Below are 18,757 nucleotides of genomic sequence, written 5' to 3' on the forward strand. Positions count from 1 at the left end.
TCTTTCTCTCTTTCTTTCTTTCTTTCTCTTTCTCTCTTATTTCTCTATTTCTCTTCTGCACATTATCCCATCAGCTTGTTACTTGGTTTATTTTATTGACCTAAATGTAATTTTGGTACATGTTAGTACTGACTTTACACAGAAATATTTCTGAATATCTACCTAGAGACAAAGTTCAGGAAGACTCATGATATGTGAGTTTTGCATTTAACTGCCTGAAGAAGAAATAGAAAATTAATGTGAAAAGACAGCCAAAAATGGAAAACAAACAAACAAACAAACAAAAAACACTTAGATGTATCAGTTATGTAAGAACAGCTTTGAACAAGCTAGCTCAAAATATGAAATCACAGGACTACTTGTGATGGACTTTACTTAAATAAAAATATTATTTTAAGATTTACATGTAATTCACCTAACCCCAAAGTAACACTATATAAATGTGTAGGAGTTTTTCATTTCAACGTTATCATGAGAAAAACAGCTGGGAATATGGCGCTGTGACCACAGAAATTCAGGATGAATGGGAAGGATTAAAACGCGAGTGTGGAAGAAGGAAGAGGATGCGTTGTAAAAGCCACTGTAGCTACAAGCAGTAGAAAAAAAAAAGTCTTGAGAGACTGCAAACATTTAGTATTGCAAACAAAATCCAGGACTACATCCTCAGCTGCACAAGATGTGGTATAACTCAGAAAAGGGTAGCCCTGGGCCACGATACATTTTGCTGCTCATGGGGCCGCAAGAGGCCTGCTTCGGCCCTAGTGCTAAGCTAGGCCCCACCGGCTGTACCTGCCCCCGGTGTGGACATCTTCTCTGAGCAATGGCCCAGGAGGGATGGACATTTAGTCCTGGCTAAAGACATCTCTACTGTGTAGGGAGGAGTGTCACGGAGAGGATCTGTGGTAAACAGCAAGATCCCTTGCTCTGTGATAGAGCAGCTTGGGCCCTAAAGGAAGTACTATCATGGATTGCAGGAGGGGTTACTTCTTTGTCAAGGTCAAGAGGTGAGGCTCTGAAAATCTTCCAGAGACTCTTCAACTACCTAGCAAGAAGGAACTTTGTTACCAGAAACTCCAAACCTAAACAAACCCCAAGGATTTATGAAGAATCAGTACCAATTACACAGCTTCAGCATCCTGCATTAGCTCTGATACTCATGACTTTGTAGTCAGGCTGTCCTCCTAGAATTACACAGAGCTGGGATGGAGAAAGTGCTTCTCCCTGTACAAGCCTTTCTCTACACCAACCCCTTTCCAAAATCCTCTTTTGTGTTTCCTAGCCTGTGCCCAGAATGCAGAACGTGTGGGCAGGTGTGCAGAAAAGGCTAAGTGACCATACTTTATGTGGCTGTGGAAGAAGATGACTGGGAGGAGCAGCCATCTCATGTTCAGATGTGATATAGGCAGTCTGGCCAAGACAGAAAAGAGCATAATGTGTAACTCTGGATGAAATCTCCTGCACATATTGCTAGTAAAAAAAAAAATTAAAAGGGGGGGGGGGGGAGGAGGAAGCAGATGTAGGGAATAAATGCAAAGGAAAAACTTATCAAATAAAGACGATTTATATCAGATAAGTTAGGTGATCTCCAAGGAGAGACAGAGCTAGGAACAGGCTAGTGTCTTTTTGGAGAGCATGAAGAAATTTGCCTCACCTTGGCTAGAAGGTCATACCTTCTCTTTGTAAGAACAGAGTCCGAGAAATATCCATATCTGTCTGGTATGTTTTTTCTTATGGAATTAAACAGGGATCGTTTGGCCCAGTGTATCTTTTAATTTCATTCTTGCCAACAACTTTATAACAAATCCAGAGAAGAATAGGTATTTTAGCACTGCTGTAGTTTATCTTTGAAAAAACTTGGGAAAATGCCTATTTAGCTTGGCCAGATGTTTAACAGGAAAACACAATGATATGAAAAGTATCTCAATGATGTAAGCTGGAAAAAAAAAGTCAGAGGAACAAATTGACATTTTCTGGGATGGCGATACTACAACTACGAAAAGTTGGACAAAAGAAAAGACAAAATCTAAAACCAGAGGAACTGAAAACAAACAAGCAAACAAAACCCCGCATTTCTCATGTCATTTGAACTCCATCACACCAATCACTTTATAAAGCCATTAGGTGGAGAAGTGAAAGCCTGGCAAGGAGACACATTACTTCATCACGCTGATCTTTGACATTTTTCTATCAACCAACCTTACAGCAGCCAACAGTCGACCACAGATGGGAAAGCAAAAACCTGGGTCTTCATTAAGCCCACCACAACAGCATGCTGGATCATTTGTGTTAGGTGTGACATGCCCATTCTTCCTCTGTGTATGTACTGATCATTCTTTCTTTCGTATCTTCATCTTGGTTCTTTTTAATTTTTCTCCTGTGATTTTCTTTCTTTGATTTTCTTTCTTTGAAGTACAAGCTGAATTAAAAGGTTCTATTGTTCAGCCTAAGAACTGTAAATTTTGGGTTCAGAATAGGTATGCATACCAAAATAAAGACATTACCCACTTAGTACAGTCTGAAAACATGCATACTTTAAATGACTTTTTTTTACATACAAAAATAAAACAATCTTTCACGAGCAACGTTATAGCTTTCTGGAGTCAAAACCACCCTTATCTCAAACATCACTGATTCTCCCTGGACTACTCATACCTTACCACAAGGCTATCTAGACCTGGATTGTCTCTCCATTCTTGCTCTCTTCACAGTGCTGAAATTGTCTCCATTGGTCACCTCTTGACACCTTAGCACACTTAGTTTTAATGACAGAGCTTCAAATTACTTTCGCTTTGGAGCAGTGTGGAAAGAATCCTATCACTGGCTAAGAGAAATATCTTTTCTATCTCTTTTCTGGATGGTGCCTAACCAACTGTCATAACCACTCAAATAACTGACTTGCCTTCCAGAAACACAGAATGCAACCTCAGACCATAAAGGTCCTCACTCCTGTTCACTGCTTTCTTTTGCCTCTACCATTATTGTGCATCATTGTCCTACTTTCCAATATTGTTTCCATGCAGCAGAAAAAAAAAAGCATCCATAATTATATCTTCCTTTGGAAGTCCTCTGCTTCCTTCATACAGCCAATTTATAAGAAAACTGAGTCTCCTGTCAAAAAGATCTGTCTTCAGATTTCATACATGACCTGCTCTATAATCCTGCAGCAGCTCTGCAAAAATTGCCTTTTTTTTCCTCTGTAATATAAAATAAGTTGCGATAAATCACTCCTATTGCATTTGCTGGTGTTAGCATGTTGAAGGGAGCAGTGCATGTACCACAGCGTTAACCACTGTGAGTATTGTGGTTGATAATGGCAGTGCTTGCAAAGATGAATCACCAGCAGGGAAAGGAGTTCAAAGGGAAAATAATAATAACAAAAAAAAACAGCAAGAAACCAACTGCCAAAAACCAAATCCAAAACAAATTGCACCAGAAAGAATATCCAGGGAAGAAATAGGAGTGTAACCGGGAAGAACAGCATGTTTTGTGCCATACCCTAATTTAAATATGTTGCTCTCTGTCTAGATGTGACCTTATTAATCGTGACCTAAAAATGCATTATTGAATAATGGGATACTTGGGATTTTCATTGAAAATATATGCTTTTCTTCATTTTTCTCACTGCTTCAAATGTTGGCAGTACAGCTTCCTACAAAACAGCTTTTCACACATCAGAAGATCTTATGAATCTTTATGGAGTTCTGTATTTCATATTTTCTTAACCCTTGCCCCACTAGAACAAACTATTGCCTAAGGAAGGATTATCTTTATTTGTGCTTTCCTACCATCGACTATTCTGGGCCCCCAAACTCTGCGGGGGCCTTCATGGGAATGCTTTCATACAAATCATGTCTGTCACTTCTCACTGACAGCAAAGCAAAGAAATACATCACCTTAACACACAGGACAGAATAAAACAGAACTCCAATACAGGAATGATCCCCTAGCTTACCACCCAAAGCTATGGAAAAGAAGGCAAGTCTTAGCCTTTCTTCTAGCGAGGCTGAAATACTCCAGTTAGCTGCTAAGTATTGCATGGGGAGACAGAGGGAAACTTTGCCGATGGACTAGATGACTTGCTACATTTTAAGAGCTTTATGAATTGTTAAAAAGGTCTTCCCCTCAGAACGATTCCACGTGCACAGCACATAGCATTGGCAGCAGCATGCGGCCCTCCTATTTCGGTATTCTACTTGAATACAAGACAGGCCTGGAAAAGAGAGGACAAGCACAGGGGCTTCTGAGGAAGAAGTCACCTTCTTTACAACTTCATAAGGGTCAAGGCTCAAAGAACACAAGGGCCACTCCACAGCCATTCTCTCAATCAGCCAGCCAGATAGAAAATATTACTGCTGTTCATCACAAGCAAAGTGCTCAATTACTACAGTGTTGCTTTTGCTACTTCCTTCACTTTCACATCTTCTATGAAGAGTAGGTTACGGACTATATTAACCAGAGGCTAAAAGTTTGCTTTGTTTTGTTTTTCTGTGCCCCAGCATAACATCTGTCAACTGCTTTTTCTCTCAATAGCAGAGAGCAACCCTTGCTTTTATTTAGGAAATGGTAGGTATGAAGAGCTAGAAACCAAAATAAACACTGTAATCTGATGTTTAAAGCTGTTACATTTTTTCAAGAATACCCAATGAAAGAAGACCCAGAATACCTTAAATTTCAAACGATGTTAGGGTATTCTGAGAGCAGAAAATATGTTCACATTTTAGAATACTGCGTATGTCTGAAAGTTACAAAAGTCAGGATTACCTACAAATGAACAGTACCGTTCTGCCCTTGGCAGACTCTACCAGTGTTTCCCTAAATGTTAAGCATCAAAGTGTGTTCCCTATCAGCTGGGCACCTATCCTGTCACTGTACATTCACATTAAAACACCCTCTTTCCAGTGCGCGTTACTTATAAATGTGCTCAATCAGACTGACTCCGCCACTTTATGCTCTATGGTGAATTAGGAAAGGGTCTGTTAAAGGATGATACAGGCCATTCTTTTGTGATGGTCTGCAGTTTTCTCTCCCAATACATTTTCTTTTTATTTAGCACTTCCATTTTTATCCTGTGTTCCTCTTCAGCCATCTCACATTCTCTTTCTATTTGCTGTATTTTTGCCACATGAACTTCATTCATTTGGATTAACTGCAGTTGCAAAATTGACATTTGCTGATGATGCTCTTCCTCATGCATCTTTTTCAGAGCACTTTCCTGAGACGCTTTACTTCTGTAGTTCTTATCCGCTGCTATTCTGACGTCAGAACACGAAGGCTCAGGTTGGGAGGTACCTTCACACACTGGGAAATGTACCAGCTCTTTCTCTTCCTCACAAAGTTCTCTACTTGAGATGACAAATGACTCTGTAAAACAGAAAAGAAAAAGTATTATAGTATACCCCTCTTCTCCCTCAAGAAACACAAACTTGTGATAATATCTAGAGCTGTATACATCTAAACCTTATGCTTCTGTACCAGAATAGAGCAGCCACCACATAATGCTGTCCTAGTATAAAATACTGAGGACATAATGATCTGAACTGAACCATTCTGGGCTTGGCTGAGCCTGGAGCTGAACCTTAATGCAGATGTTTAAGCCAAATCTCTATGTGACCTGCAATCATCTCCTGAAAGATCTGAGTGTCAGGTAAAGAGTCGCATCTACAATAACACCAACAGACTGTGGAAATACGGGGAAGGCTACTACTTACTCCTTCCTCATCATTACTGCATATAGCATAAACACAGTGTTGTATATTTTCTGGAAAACAATTAATATTATTCTAACTTCAACAAGGTTCTACTTGTTCTACTGAAATAAAAGAAACTACTCATGGAATATAATAGTAACCACTGCAATTTATTGTCTTTACTTATGGTAAATACAATCATGAAAGAGAAGATGCAAGAATGTTATCTAACAATGCAATTACTCTTTTCTTTTTAGCAAGAAAAGTCTTATGTGGACATTCCTGAAGTCTGCAAGAAAGGACTGTAGGTATGCTCCCTTATAGTCTTGTACTATTCCTTCTGTGTATGCTTGCCAAACAAAGAAGAATATAGTACTCAACCTTTTTCAAAAATGCCATTCTCCAGTGTGGACTGCAGTGTGAAATACGATTCTACAAACATTTTTTAGTCCTTCTTGAACAGAAAGGAGGGAAGACCTGCAGGGAACTCTTGCAGCAGATAGTTGTCTATCAATTTGCTGCTGGTGGATTGTTTTGTTTTTATTGCTCAGACCTTTTCCCAACAAAATGACACTTTACAAAGGATCAAAATATCCTTGGGACCCTTCTGTTCTCTGTAAAGCCAGTGTGATGCCTGCTGTGATGCTTGTTACAAAGCAGAAGATATGTCAAAAACTGACTTAGATAAAAAAAAAAAAGGCTAAGATCTTAGTTTAACTCTTGGGGGCCTAGGGAAATAGACAGTCTTGTAATATCACAGCTCTGAAATTACTTTTCTGTAACCAGCAGTCACAGCTAAGTGGATAGATTTAGATTGCTGGCAGAAAAAAAAAAAAAAAGAAATCACTGGCAAAACCACAGACAAAAGAAAACTACATGCATCATCACAACAACATTTATACCTTGACTAGAAGCATCAGGGTGATATTCCGAATCTTCTTCTGGTGGGCTCTGCAAAAAGTACATTTGCTCAGGCATTATGCTGGCAATCTTCTCCTTCCCTATGATGTGAGTATTTATAAGTGGACTAATACTTCTTTTTACCTTCTCCCGTCTTTCATGTGCCATTATCTTTTTTGTCCGTGCCTTGATATTCTCCCAGCATTTCTTTAACTGTTTGAAGTCTCGCAGTGATACACTGGGCTGCGAATTATACTCATGAGCTAGAGCTTGCCAGGTGCGTTGTTTCAGGGCAATAGTTCTTGCATCACTTTTTTTACACTCAAGTACATATTTGTACTTTTCAACCAATGCAAGCAGCACACTCTTCTCCACTTCTGAGAAGTATTTAGCAGGCTTTATTATTTCGTTTTGCATTTTTTACTGTTTCTCCAAGAAGCCAAAGATCCTATGAAAACAATGTTGAAAACAAAGAAAAAAAAAACACATTAGAACTGGTTACAGTATCAAGTAATTGTGTTTCAGCAAACAACTCCTAAATATAACCTCTGATTCCAAAACACTTCCTTATCTAGAAAAGCTTGTGCATAGTTCTACGGTAAATAACAAAACATTCAGGTTAGATAGCGTAATTATAAGCTGGTTTCTATTGCTACTTTAGTGGCTACACAGTTCCATAAGAAGTATATGTTAATGAAAAGATGCTTCCTGCCTTTGTTATATTTTGTCTTGCTATAAAATATTTGGTGTTCAATTTACTTAGTAACTTGTTTTTAACACCTTGTTTTTCTATTCATTACACTCAGAGAGTTTTCAAAGCCCTGAACCGTGGAGCAAGTTCTGAAATCCAGCCCTTGATCACTTCTGGTTTAAATCTAATGTTGTCTTCAGCAGGTTTGTCTTTCCTTGGGTACACAAAAGACCCTCTTCTGTCCCTGTTGTATAGGTATAACTGATTTCTCCCTTACATCCTTTCTGTATTATTTCAAAGTTCTGTAAGAAATTATATTAAAAAGATCTCTTTTTAAAGACTTCTGATAGTTTGGTTCTCCCCCACACTCAGCCCTTCTGGACTGACACCCAGCAGTGAGAAGGATCCTGACCAGGATCTCACTCCCTCTATAACTGTGCAGCCCCAGTTAGTTTCAAGTCTTGGGCAGAAACTTCTGAATAGTTATGTACAAAAAGGAAAAGCGTTACTTCTTAGCTCACATTTCTTCCGGTTTTAAACATAAAACTCAGGGACAGAACATACATAATTGGTTCATGTTCCTAACAGTCTAGAACTCTTTCCCAGAATGATTTTTCTAGTATTTTGCCTACTGTTTCTACTACTTCTCTCATAATGTTACCTGATGATTCAGTAGATGCCACAGTCAGATTTCCTCTTTTTCAGTCCAAATATTTTTTTTTCTTAACTCCACTACATTAGCATTCTCTTTGTACCATCCTCGTAATTCCTTTCCTCCAAATGTCTAAATACTTACACTTATTCTCACCTCTTTCAGTGAAGGCAACTATTTATACTAACAAAGAAAGCTAACAGACAAGTTAATATCAAAATGAGAAACCATCTTTCACATGAGAACAGGAATATTCTAAAGATGATAAAGATTATTATAGCCCATATGATAAAACCCAGAAAAAGAAAGAAGAGGATTTGAGGGATGGAGGAGGCTGTTGAACAAAGCACAGAATAGCAAAGCTGAAAAAAAGTGAATAGAAAATAGTAATAGTCTGAGTTTAAGAAACTACAATATACAGTTAAGCATGCTAAGTCACTGGCAGCAGCCAATTTGTACCCCTAGTGAAAAAGAAGCACCCAGTTCTGTACTTTATTTCTGTCAGTGCTCAACCAGGCAATCACTGGGTACACATAGACTGGACACTTGGAACCTACATAGATCCTGGCTAGTCGCAGTTCTGCGGTCTCTTCAGAAATGCTGGTGTCAATGGGAGAGCTGGAGTTTTGGAGCAGACAGGATTTAGTGGACAAAGGGCATAGATCCATAGGAAACCAGGCTTCGTTAGCTCTGCTGCTCACAGACCAGCTTGTTCATTACGCAAGAAAGAAACAGGTGGGAGAAGGATGAGAGCTGGGCATCAGGATGTAAGGGTGTAAGGTTCCCAGATCCAGTGTTTCCTCCTTCACACTCTATCAAGTTATTTACTAATCTCTGTGAAAACTTAGGCACTCCATGTGTTGGTGAGCAGGAATTCTCAAGCACCTACAATCTCAGAGCACAAGCTATGTGCGTGTAAACAAAGTTTAAAGTATCACATACCAATCATTATTATAACGTCTAGGTCTAATACACAGAAGAGAACATCTGCTGCAGAAGTTCCTTAAATAAAGTAAGTAAATAAATAAGCCAAAAAGTCAAGAAACGAGCAATCAAAAAAAAAATAATAATGCAAACTGGGAACTTGGCTCCATGAAACAGCTCTCAAAACCCGTAGAATAAAAGAGACCTATAATGAAATAGACTCTATCTGCTAACTGATTTTACTTAGGTACTTACTGTACCATTCCAAACCATTGAGCTGCTTTGGACAGCTGCTTCAGTGAAATTCTTGGAACTAAATATTGATGTTTCAATCTGTCTTAGCCTTAGTTTCACTGAGAGGCAGAACAGAAAGCAATCCCTCCAGCAAGTCATAAGATCCAATAGCTGATGACCCCAAAAAGCCAGGATCAGAGGTTTCACGGGCCTTCCACTGAGGCATGTAAATCTTGCTTCTAGCTTTGAAAGGACGCAAGAAACTCAGACTAAAAATAGTGGTATTTATTTGTAGAAAATTGCTTTGATTAGCAGAACAATGGGTTTTCAGGAACTTTGGAGACTAAGTTCAAAAAGTTAAACTTAATAATACCTGGACTTCTAGATTCCAGGTGCTAAAGGTGCTAAGTATTTGGCTACAAAGACTGTCAGAGATCAACCGATATCGGCAAACATTTAAATACTTCAAAATGTAACTTCGTATATATTAACACCCTGTGTATTAGGATAAAAGCTCATCTTTCCTGGTTGCTGCCACAGCAAACCCCTAAGTATCACTTTTATACCCCATTTTCACTTATTGCTATTATTTTTGCTGTGATAGGATCTGAGATTCCTTAGTCATAAGCTCAGATGGTGTACGTTTAAGAGTGGAAACATAGGTTCTGCTCTGAGAAGAATACAAGACTAATGCCTTTCCCTCCCCCATACACATTCCTAACTACTTTTCCTACACATACACACTGCACTGGTGTCCTTTCCATGACAAAGCTAGGATTATGATTAGGATGCATAAAAGAACTCGAGAATTGCTGAAAGCAGTTTAATGCACTTAATACAGAGGAATAAAATCAAAATTCTTGAAGCTTCTTTTCAAGCTGTTACACACTCAGCCTGCTTACTTCATTATATGAAAGCCTATTTTCAATAAGGTAAGTTGAAAGCACTCTGAGATGTCAGAAAATTTACAGCACTGAGGATTTGCAGCAAAATACTACCATGCATTTGTATTCACCCTTTTTTTTATGGATATCAATCACCTTTTGACAGCCCACTGGCTCCTCAGTGGAATACAAGAAAGGACTCTCACAAAGTGAAATAATTTCCATTTCGAGGCTGAAAGATCCTTCCAAGATGTATGCCCAGGATAAAATTTAGCACATAGGAATCTGTGTGGAAATGGAAGCAGTTTATTGCATATAGCTCATGCAAAAAACAGGATTGATTTGGGAATGTGATTTGGGAATGCGACTGCACATGAGGACAGTTGCACCGTAAATTCAAAGAAACAAAGAACAGAAAGCTTCCCACACTCTTACAGGTGCTCAGGCTGTTAGACTGTCCTGTGCAGTAAGGAATTACTTTATCCTAATTATCTTCTTTGGCATAGCTCCATTCATAACTTGCATTAAAACAAATCAGTGTCCTAAGTACCTCTCTCACACAAACCTCTATCACTTTAAAAATAACAAAAATATCTCCCAATTCCTGACACTTTGAAATGCTGTGTGGCGTTCTTCTCTTGAAGACTATAAAGGAAGGACTGTGCTCTGCTGGAAGAATTTCTTGGAAAAAAGATTACACAAGTGAAGCAATGTACATATGTTCATAAGTACGTAAATGTATATTATTTTGCTTGCACACATCTAAACACACACTCATACTCCAACCGGTTACAAAAAAGCACATTTTGAAAAAGAAAATCACTTCACGTTGGCACATGTGAGCATGTTCAGAGCCTGAAATATTTCTTTAGGCATGAGAAAATGCAAGGAGAAAATTATGATGGAAGCCTTAACCCAAATGTGAAGGTTACTCTAACGAAAAACAAAAATAACAGTTTGCCTGCAAACTGTAGTCACTTACGGTGTGAAAATGGAATTCATTTGCCAGTGCTAACAGGATTGCTCTCAGAAATAGTTAAGGACTAAAAAAAAAAAAAAGAAAATTTATTTATCCAACTTAAATTACTGATGAAGCATTAAGCGTAATCAGCCATTTACAGCATTGGTAGCCAGTCACAAATGCTGTCCTTTTCATCCAGTGTCTGGGGGTGAAAGAAAGGCATGGGAATGCAATGACCAAATCCAGTCACAACAACAGGTTTATGTTTCATTTGGAGAATGAGAGAACCAGCAGTAAACAGCCTCCTCCTTCCTCAAATGTTAGGTTTTCCACACAGAGCATCCTTCCATCGGGCTGTTCCAGGCCTGACCCTACCTACCTTGAGATGTGCAATCACTAGGTGATTAGATGCACATTACAAACATGAATGAGACCTGCAAGGAAAACATGTCACATGCAAACGGTTAAAAAAAATAAAAAAATAATTAAAAAATGCAGTTGAGTGCTTTTATCTGTTGTAACACAAATTAGTAATTATCATGGACTGTCCAGCAAACGAAGAAAACCATCTATTAGTTAAAATTCACAGTGTTTCGCCTGGATTTCTTCTGGTACATTTTATATACGTACTATGTATTTTTTTTTAAATACATGTAATATTGCAAAGGCATAGATATAATGATTCTATAAGGATATTTTACACGGGTCATCCCGGTGCCTATGGAGGCCATCCAAAACAGTTCGTGGCAAAGAAAGGTGAGGGCTGCAGGTTGCTATTCCCAAGGACCGCCTGAAATTCCCCTGCAATTCCCCCCGAAAAGAGGCACAAGCAGGAATCCCACCGGGCTCTCCCTCCCCCGGACTTGTCACCCCTCAAGCGGCGCTTGCCTTTTATATTTCCTCGCTCGCTCCTCTTGTGCCGGAGCCAGCCGGGAGAACAGCTCCTCGCTCGACAAAGAAGGACGCTCCACCCAGGGCGGACATGCGGCTTCAGGAACATCTGAGGGAGGGAGGAAAGCAGGGAGGGATGGAAGGAGGGAGGAGGGAGGGAAGGAAGGAGACCGGCCGTGCGCGGCCCCACAACCAAGGCGGCGTTCCCGGGGGCGAGCCCACCCCCCGGCCCCGGGCTGGCAACAAAGCGCCGCCACCTCCCTCCGTCCGTCCCTCCTCCGTCCGTCCCTCCCTCGTCTCCCCACGGCACCAGCTCGGGCTCTGCCTCCGACAGCGCTCCCAGCGGCGGCCCGGGGGCTCTCCGGGCCGCCAGGGCCCTGCCGCCGCCTTCTGCGGTGTCCCCCGGTGGGGCGGCGCGGCCGCCATGTGGCGGCCCTGAGGAGGGCAGCGCAGCCCAGGGGTCGCGGGGAAGGTCGGCGGCGGCCGCCTTTGTCTTGCTGCCGGGGGTGGGCGAGGGCTCCCGGCGGTGTTGTGCTGCCCGAGGGAAGCTCTAGTGGTTTCCTGCCGTGCCCCGGGGATTTGGGCGATTTCCTGGATCTAAAATAACAATCTTTTTTATTTTGGTACTTTCCCTAGAGTTGCCATATCATCTGAAGCTCAACCATGGACCCTGAAGCTGAGATAAAGAAGCAGGTAAACCCCTTCTACTGCAACGTAAGTATTGCTTGCTGGGAATTGTAACTAACGCGAAATCGAACTGAACCGAGTTTGAACTCTTTATCTTGAGCTGAACCGGTGTTTTTTTCTTCTGGGGAATCTCTGAACATGTTTTTGGCCTGATACTTCACCTTTTCAAAAAGTAGTTATTCCAGTTATTAGTACAGAATGACAGTCAGCTGAAACCTGACATTCACCACATAGAGAGAATTTGTATAAGACAGCAGTGGTTTACAGCTAACGTGGTTTTGAAAGCAGCCTTGCATTACAGCCTCCTTCTTACCTGCATATTAGCTGTTGCCAGCTTTGGGCTTCCTCAAACCGATCCCCAGTAGTCCTTCTTGTTTATATAGTGAATTAATCTGTGAGGAGAAGGTCTTTTGCAGCTCTTCCTCCCCTCTTAGCCTTCGTCTTTCAGTTTTGCTACCACAGTGTTGATGTGCCTGGTTCCCTGTTATTTAGCTTCATTCAGCTTCTTGATTCAGAGCATTATTTTCAGGAAGCTTAAGGGAAGTAATGACATTTTGATGTGAATGCTTTGTCGTGTTGAATTCAAACCAAACATGGGCGGTTTCAGTTATTGTACTGGTTCTACTTCTTGCTGAACACCAGAGAAAACAGCAGCTATGTTCAAGTTGGCTTGTGATGGTGTTAGGTTTATGATTTGCCCGTCTTCTGCTCAGTTTTAGCATATTTCCATTTTTAACTTAGGTCAGCTTTGCTTAGTAACCTTTATTGCACAGTATTCTTGCCTGTGTGTTCTCTAATCTTTCAATGTACTTTCCCTATTGTTAATTTTGTGAGATCCTTATAAACTTACAAATTTAGTAATTGCTCTATATTTTTTTTGAAACCTCAACAGAAAGTATCTGCAGTTCAGATAGTTAGGGTTCTGAAGTTTACCAATTGTGAAAATAACAACTAACTGTAAAGTTTTGCCATTACATCTTGTGCAAATACAGGACACATAAACACGAGCATAGTCTCTTAGTTTTAGGTAGTTTATTGTTATTGTTGATAATTTGCTAACGTTCAAGAAGCTGCGATGGGAGTTCCCTTTCAAAAATAGATCTTTATACATAAAAATGTTAAGGTTATTTACAAAATGTTATTTCTTCCCTTAGTTTACCCAGGGCAGTGGTCTGCTTGAAACAAGCCTGTCCATACACCTGCTAAGTATCTTTGTCTGAGCAGGGGCAAGAATACTGAAGCATATGTTGAGTAATAAAACTTCTTTCTTGTGATCTGTTAGAGGCTCAGATGAAAAGAAAAACAAAACATTTTCTTTATTTCTAATTGGATAGAAAACAGGAATGAAAAAAGGTTTGTGTGTTTCCATGGTTATGTTTTTTGTTTCTTTTTTTCTCAGAGATTTCTCATTTTACAGAATGATGATACATTGTGCTATCAAAACACAGAGATCAGCATACAGCATGTGTATCAGAGTGGTCATCTGGGTTTGGACTCTGTGTTTAGCTGTCTGGCTACTGCTGGGCTCTGTACTCCACTTCTGGTTTCAGCAGCTCTTTAGTGTACAAAGATGACATGAGAGAGGAGCAGTGGTACCATCTTGTATCCTGGAGCCTCTGATTTTATATGGATTTCTTTTAAGCACTGATCTACCTCCTCGAGAGCCCATTCTCCTCCTGGGAGGAACTTCCCACTGCCGTCAGCTGTATTACGCCACTGTCCTGCACAGGGTTGCAGGACCTTGTAGGTTCAGCTGCCCATAAATCTTTGGCCAGACCAGTCGTGGGCCAGGTGCTTGGGGTTGTGGCAGGTAGACTGCAGTGCTGTGACAATTCTAAGTTCTTAGTGCACCCAGGGCGTGGTGAGAGTTGCTGCATCTTGGCAGGTTCTGCATCTTTGTGGTGTCGACTCTGGTGAACAGGAGTGCCAGGGCACTGGAAACCAGGTGTGAGAGACTGAGAACTCTAGGACTTTGTTGGGGTAGATGAGACTCCTGAATGTTGATCCTATACTGGAAGGGCATGGGATGTCTTGTGGGGTTTTAATTTGTATTCCGAGGCATGACAGAAGAACATCTGGCACAGAAATGCATGGTTATGGTGTGGTAGGAGGATGAAACTCTTGCCATGTAAACATTTTTGAACAGGACAGGAAATCTTTCTGCTTTTGCAACTCGACCGTACTCTAGTTATGCATATTTCAGATTTTTTAAAGCCCATTTAAGAAGTTACTGTTCTCACTTTTAAGAATGAATGTTGGGGATGCTGTTATCTTCTTTGTATATGCATAAATTAGTCAATTTTGTTTTAGTCTCATACACTCAATGGACATCAAGAAGACAAAACTACCCTTTCAAAAGGATTCAGTGAGCAGGAATGCAAGAAAGCATAGGACTATGGGGACCCAGGTGTTAGGAAGGTAGAGGTGTAGATGCAGCAGGTGTATTGAAAACTTCTGAAAGAATTTAAGAATCTTGAGCTCGTCTTCTTGTTCTAAGGCTTATATTTGTTGCTGCTCTGGTGGAGAAGATAGGAAGACACATTAAGACATCTTTTGTTCTTAGGGTCCTTCAGGTAGATTTTCTGGGTGGGTATGAAGATTCCTACCAACTTGTTTTATTTTGTTATTATTTGAACATATTTTTTTTTTTTTACTTTTTCCTCTCTCCTTATATAGCACTGGCATCAAACTTACTTTGCTGTCTTTTGCATGTTTGATTGTGTTGTGTCAAGACAGCCAAGCCAATCATTTTATTAAATAATTAGTAATTTTAATTTAATTGAAATAATATTATGTTTCTAGATAAAGGCATTCTTTTGAAGTGGAAGATTAAACTGCAGCTCCTCATTAGAAAAAAAAATAAAATCATAATGTATCTGTTTCTCAGAGTTATTGCTGTTGTTTTTAAAGATGTTTTTTAGATGAGGAGGAAGTATTTGGAAATAAACCAGCTGTGACTGAAACACTTGACATGCATGTGAGTGAGACAGGCCCCAAACAGATCAGAGCGCAAGTCTGTTACTTTGCCTGCTGCTCTGAGAAAAACTGGCTTTGGACACATGTATAGGCTTGTGACAGGTATGCACTGCCTCTGGTTCAGACTTGGTTGATAGGGTGTGAGGAAGATCTTGGATCTGTCTTGGCTTATCCACGCAAAAATATGCCATGAGATAGCAGCAGGATTCTGGCGACACCTGAAACCTTTATGCGATGTGGAGATTCCTTTTAATCACGTGGCTATTTGGTGGTTGTAGAATCTCGTGAAGAAAAGTTCTAGTTGAGGGCTAGTAAAGTTCTTTAGTTTGTCTTAGAGAAATAGTACTTTTATGGAACTTGCCTACGCTGACATTTTAATAGCAGTTGTGATTTGTTTTGATATCAGTTGTATTTTTTTTTTCTGTTGGTTTATGTGCACTGCTAGAAACACTTCTTCTCTTTAACCTAGATTTGCAAAATCTGGTGTGCTTCTGCATTAAACTTGCAGACTCACTTCCTTGGATTCAAGCATAAGACGGTAAGATCAGTTTTTGAGTGCACCTTTTGTCGGATTTTATAGACTTATTTAGCAATAGAATGGAGTATTGAAATATCTTTTTAGAGCGTGCAATTTCAGATGTTTAACTTGTTTTGTTGCTTTGCTATTTTGTTTACTGCAATAAAGTGGAACTTAGTTTTGTACATTGGTACCATCAGAAAAGATGGATAAAACTTTGCGTTTTGTATTCTGGATTAGTAGAGACAGAGAATACATCAGAATACAGGACCGATAATAAATGCAGAATGGAATTATTTAAATGATAGAGTACCTAGGGAAAATATATTTTTGAGTATACTGTAATTTTCTTGAGGTGATCTAAGGTGTTAGTGTTAATCTAACTCATTTTATAAACAAAGATACTTTTACATTGCTATCTTTTGAATCTTAAGTGACTGGTTTTTTTCCTTGGTTGTTGATAATTCACTAACTTAGGTGGAAGAAGCACTGAAAGCTCATGGTATTGGTAAGTGCAAGATTTTTTTAGTTCCTATCCTATATTATAGGTGCAGCTTTCTCCCTGCCCCAATTTAGGTATTTATGAAACAAGAAAAAGCCTTTCTCAAGATCTGTGCTTTAAGACCTGACCTATGTTCTTTGGTGACGTAACTGTATAATCCTACAGTGAAAAATCAGTAATGTGAGCGAAGTTTATTAAAATGCACTAGCTACAATACTAATGATCGCTTACATTTAAAAATTTGAGCAACCTCAAAGACATTCAAGATTGAAATTACATTTAAAATATATATATACTTCCTAAATGTATGTGTTCTGCACATGCTTTATATTTGCTTTTTTAAAGATCTCATTACAGATATCTTTGTTTAGCTGAAGCAAAGTGCTTCTAATAGGTTTAAATTATCACTAAAACTTACTTTTTTATGAACTAGTCTAGTTCCACTAGGAATGAGGGTTTAACTATAACTTTTCCTACTTGTGTTTTATAACGCACCAAAATGTATTTACAGGTTTGTACAGTGATACAGGTTTGTGCAGTGCACTGCTCCTGGGGTTTAGTTTGAAAGTAGTGGCCCAAGTATGCATTGTCATTGCACCTACCCAGTCTGGGATATTTTGTACAGTCTTTAAAGCAAATTTAAGCAATTAGATATTAATCAGCGTAGATGCCCTGAAATGTTTAGAGGTGAATTGGTCAACACGTCTTTTTTCTCTTCCTCCCTGCTCCCTTTTCCCAGATTGATTGGACACTAAAAAAAAGTAGATGAGTTCTAGTGACCAGAATATGATTTATATTCTTAGTCTTTGTAGTTTTCTCTTCATGACAACTTGTTTCCTTTGCATGCATTGGCATTCCACTCCCCCCACCCCGCCCCAGTCCCGTCTTATATAGATCTCTCTCCCTCTCCCAGTTCTTCGATGACAGATCACGTTATGTGGCTATTATCTTATTATCTCTGTCTTTCTTAACGTTCTGCAACCACAGCCCTAACACATGCCATATGCCAACAGAAAAAAAAAATACTTGACTGGGAAGGGGATAGCTGTAGAGCTTTTAAAAAGGACAGGAAGGTTATTGGCCTGAATCAAGTGTCTTGACAGGCAGGAGGTTTAAGCGTCTCAAGATCAGTGGATTTAAATTGAATGTCTGTGATGCATTGGATTAAAGTAGCCCTGAAATTTATGAAATAAAGCTTTGTTAATTATGGAATAAAAGGTATGGGTATCATAGAGAATCAGTCAGACTTTCTCCTTGTTGCAGGTTGTCTTTATATAAATTAAATTACAGTCAAAATTGCTTAGAATTTAAGCCACTATTTAAGAATTTAATTTTGTGTTGTGTGTTAAAACCCGTGTTATAAGGTAACTAGAGACTGCATTGGTTTGCCTCTGCCTGCTTCATTGAATTGGCTGACATGAAATAAGTTTGTTGTTGTTTGGTATAAATATTTTTTATCCCCAAAATCATGTAGCACGTTCAAAACAAAGCATGTTTGTTGTCTATAGTTTTCTTTAAAAAATATATATATATTATACCAAATTTCCACTTCTGTTTTTTTTGTGTCTGTGTGTGTGTGTTTTTGTTTTAGTTAAAGCTGCAGGTGGCACCGGAGATCAAGTGAAAACGCCTGAAAAACTTCCTGACTATGGTAAGAATGTTTAATGTCAAAAAAAAAAAAAAGAAAGTGTAGAGAGTAATGAAATGTTTTGAGGTACAGATGTCTAGATCTTAGAAGGTTGTTTGGAGTTCATTTCTATTCATTGTATTTCCCATTTACAGTAAATATTTGTAATAATATTTGCACACAAGATGTTATAAAACAAGTGAAAATATGATTTTGGGGATAAAGTTTCTCAGTAACTGACTTGATTTGGGCTGTGGGGCTCTTTATGAGCAGGGATTCACTTATACGTGAATTACTTAGCATGTTTTCTCTAGGCCGAAGGTTAGAGTCAGGACTTCGTTTCATTTTGGAGATTTTTTGAGACCATGAAGACTGATCGATGGATGATGTGAGATTACATGAAATTGATCTTATCTTACAGTGCAAACTGAGCCAGAGAGATTTCATGGACAGACTTTGGAAGAGCAACTTAACACATGTAAAGATTCAGAACCTGCACTCGGTGAGGGTTTTTAATACTGTAATAGCTTGCTTGTGTGATGTTTATCTTTAAAAGAGTATTGAGTTAATCGTAAAAATGTAAACTTTTAATGGACGTTATGATTTTTACTAACTTTACATTGA

General features: G+C 39.3%; 2 protein-coding genes across 13 annotated transcripts in view; one reads left to right on the forward strand and one right to left on the reverse strand.

The window, feature by feature from the left end:
• Positions 1–15,905, reverse strand: MSANTD3 (Myb/SANT DNA binding domain containing 3). 7 transcript variants are annotated; one of them, XM_040549399.1, is made up of 4 exons: positions 11,822–12,118; positions 6,732–7,035; positions 6,590–6,638; positions 1–5,361 (listed from the first exon to the last, which is right to left on the reverse strand). In XM_040549399.1, exons 2-4 carry the CDS (start codon positions 7,002–7,004, stop codon positions 4,952–4,954), a joined length of 732 nt encoding a protein of 243 aa, XP_040405333.1. In that variant the 5' UTR covers positions 7,005–7,035; positions 11,822–12,118; the 3' UTR covers positions 1–4,951. The 7 variants fall into 7 exon arrangements, with proteins under 7 accessions (XP_040405333.1, XP_040405329.1, XP_040405331.1 ...); XM_040549394.1 differs by adding an exon at positions 12,825–15,903 and having other exon boundaries at positions 2,510–5,361; positions 6,590–7,035; positions 11,822–11,933; XM_040549396.1 differs by adding an exon at positions 12,135–12,210 and having other exon boundaries at positions 2,510–5,361; positions 6,590–7,035; positions 11,822–11,933.
• Positions 12,150–18,757, forward strand: part of LOC121066060 — a 22,571-nt gene continuing 15,963 nt past the window's right edge. For 3 of the 6 annotated variants that reach the window (XM_040549387.1, XM_040549390.1, XM_040549391.1), the window contains exons 1-6: positions 12,150–12,334; positions 12,461–12,538; positions 15,957–16,025; positions 16,482–16,512; positions 18,098–18,157; positions 18,555–18,635. In XM_040549387.1, coding sequence (XP_040405321.1) covers positions 12,488–12,538; positions 15,957–16,025; positions 16,482–16,512; positions 18,098–18,157; positions 18,555–18,635 — 292 coding nt within the window. In that variant the 5' untranslated portion in view covers positions 12,150–12,334; positions 12,461–12,487. The remainder of the gene's footprint in view (positions 12,335–12,460; positions 12,539–15,956; positions 16,026–16,481; positions 16,513–18,097; positions 18,158–18,554; positions 18,636–18,757) is intronic. The other 3 variants (XM_040549386.1, XM_040549389.1, XM_040549388.1) reach the window with 3 other exon arrangements.

The sequence above is a fragment of the Cygnus olor genome, chromosome 2 (assembly GCF_009769625.2).
Source record: "Cygnus olor isolate bCygOlo1 chromosome 2, bCygOlo1.pri.v2, whole genome shotgun sequence".
Lineage (NCBI taxonomy): Eukaryota > Metazoa > Chordata > Aves > Anseriformes > Anatidae > Cygnus > Cygnus olor.

What these genes read in the sequence shown, in the direction of transcription:
- MSANTD3 (XM_040549395.1), bottom strand. Translation starts at nt 7,004, where the DNA reads ATGCAAAACGAAATAATAAAGCCTGCTAAATACTTCTCAGAAGTGGAG. An exon ending in CCCTGATGCTTCTAGTCAAG is followed by an intron (nt 5,362 to 6,589) that starts GTATAAATGTTG and finishes TCTGTTTTACAG; the next exon opens with AGTCATTTGTCATCTCAAGT.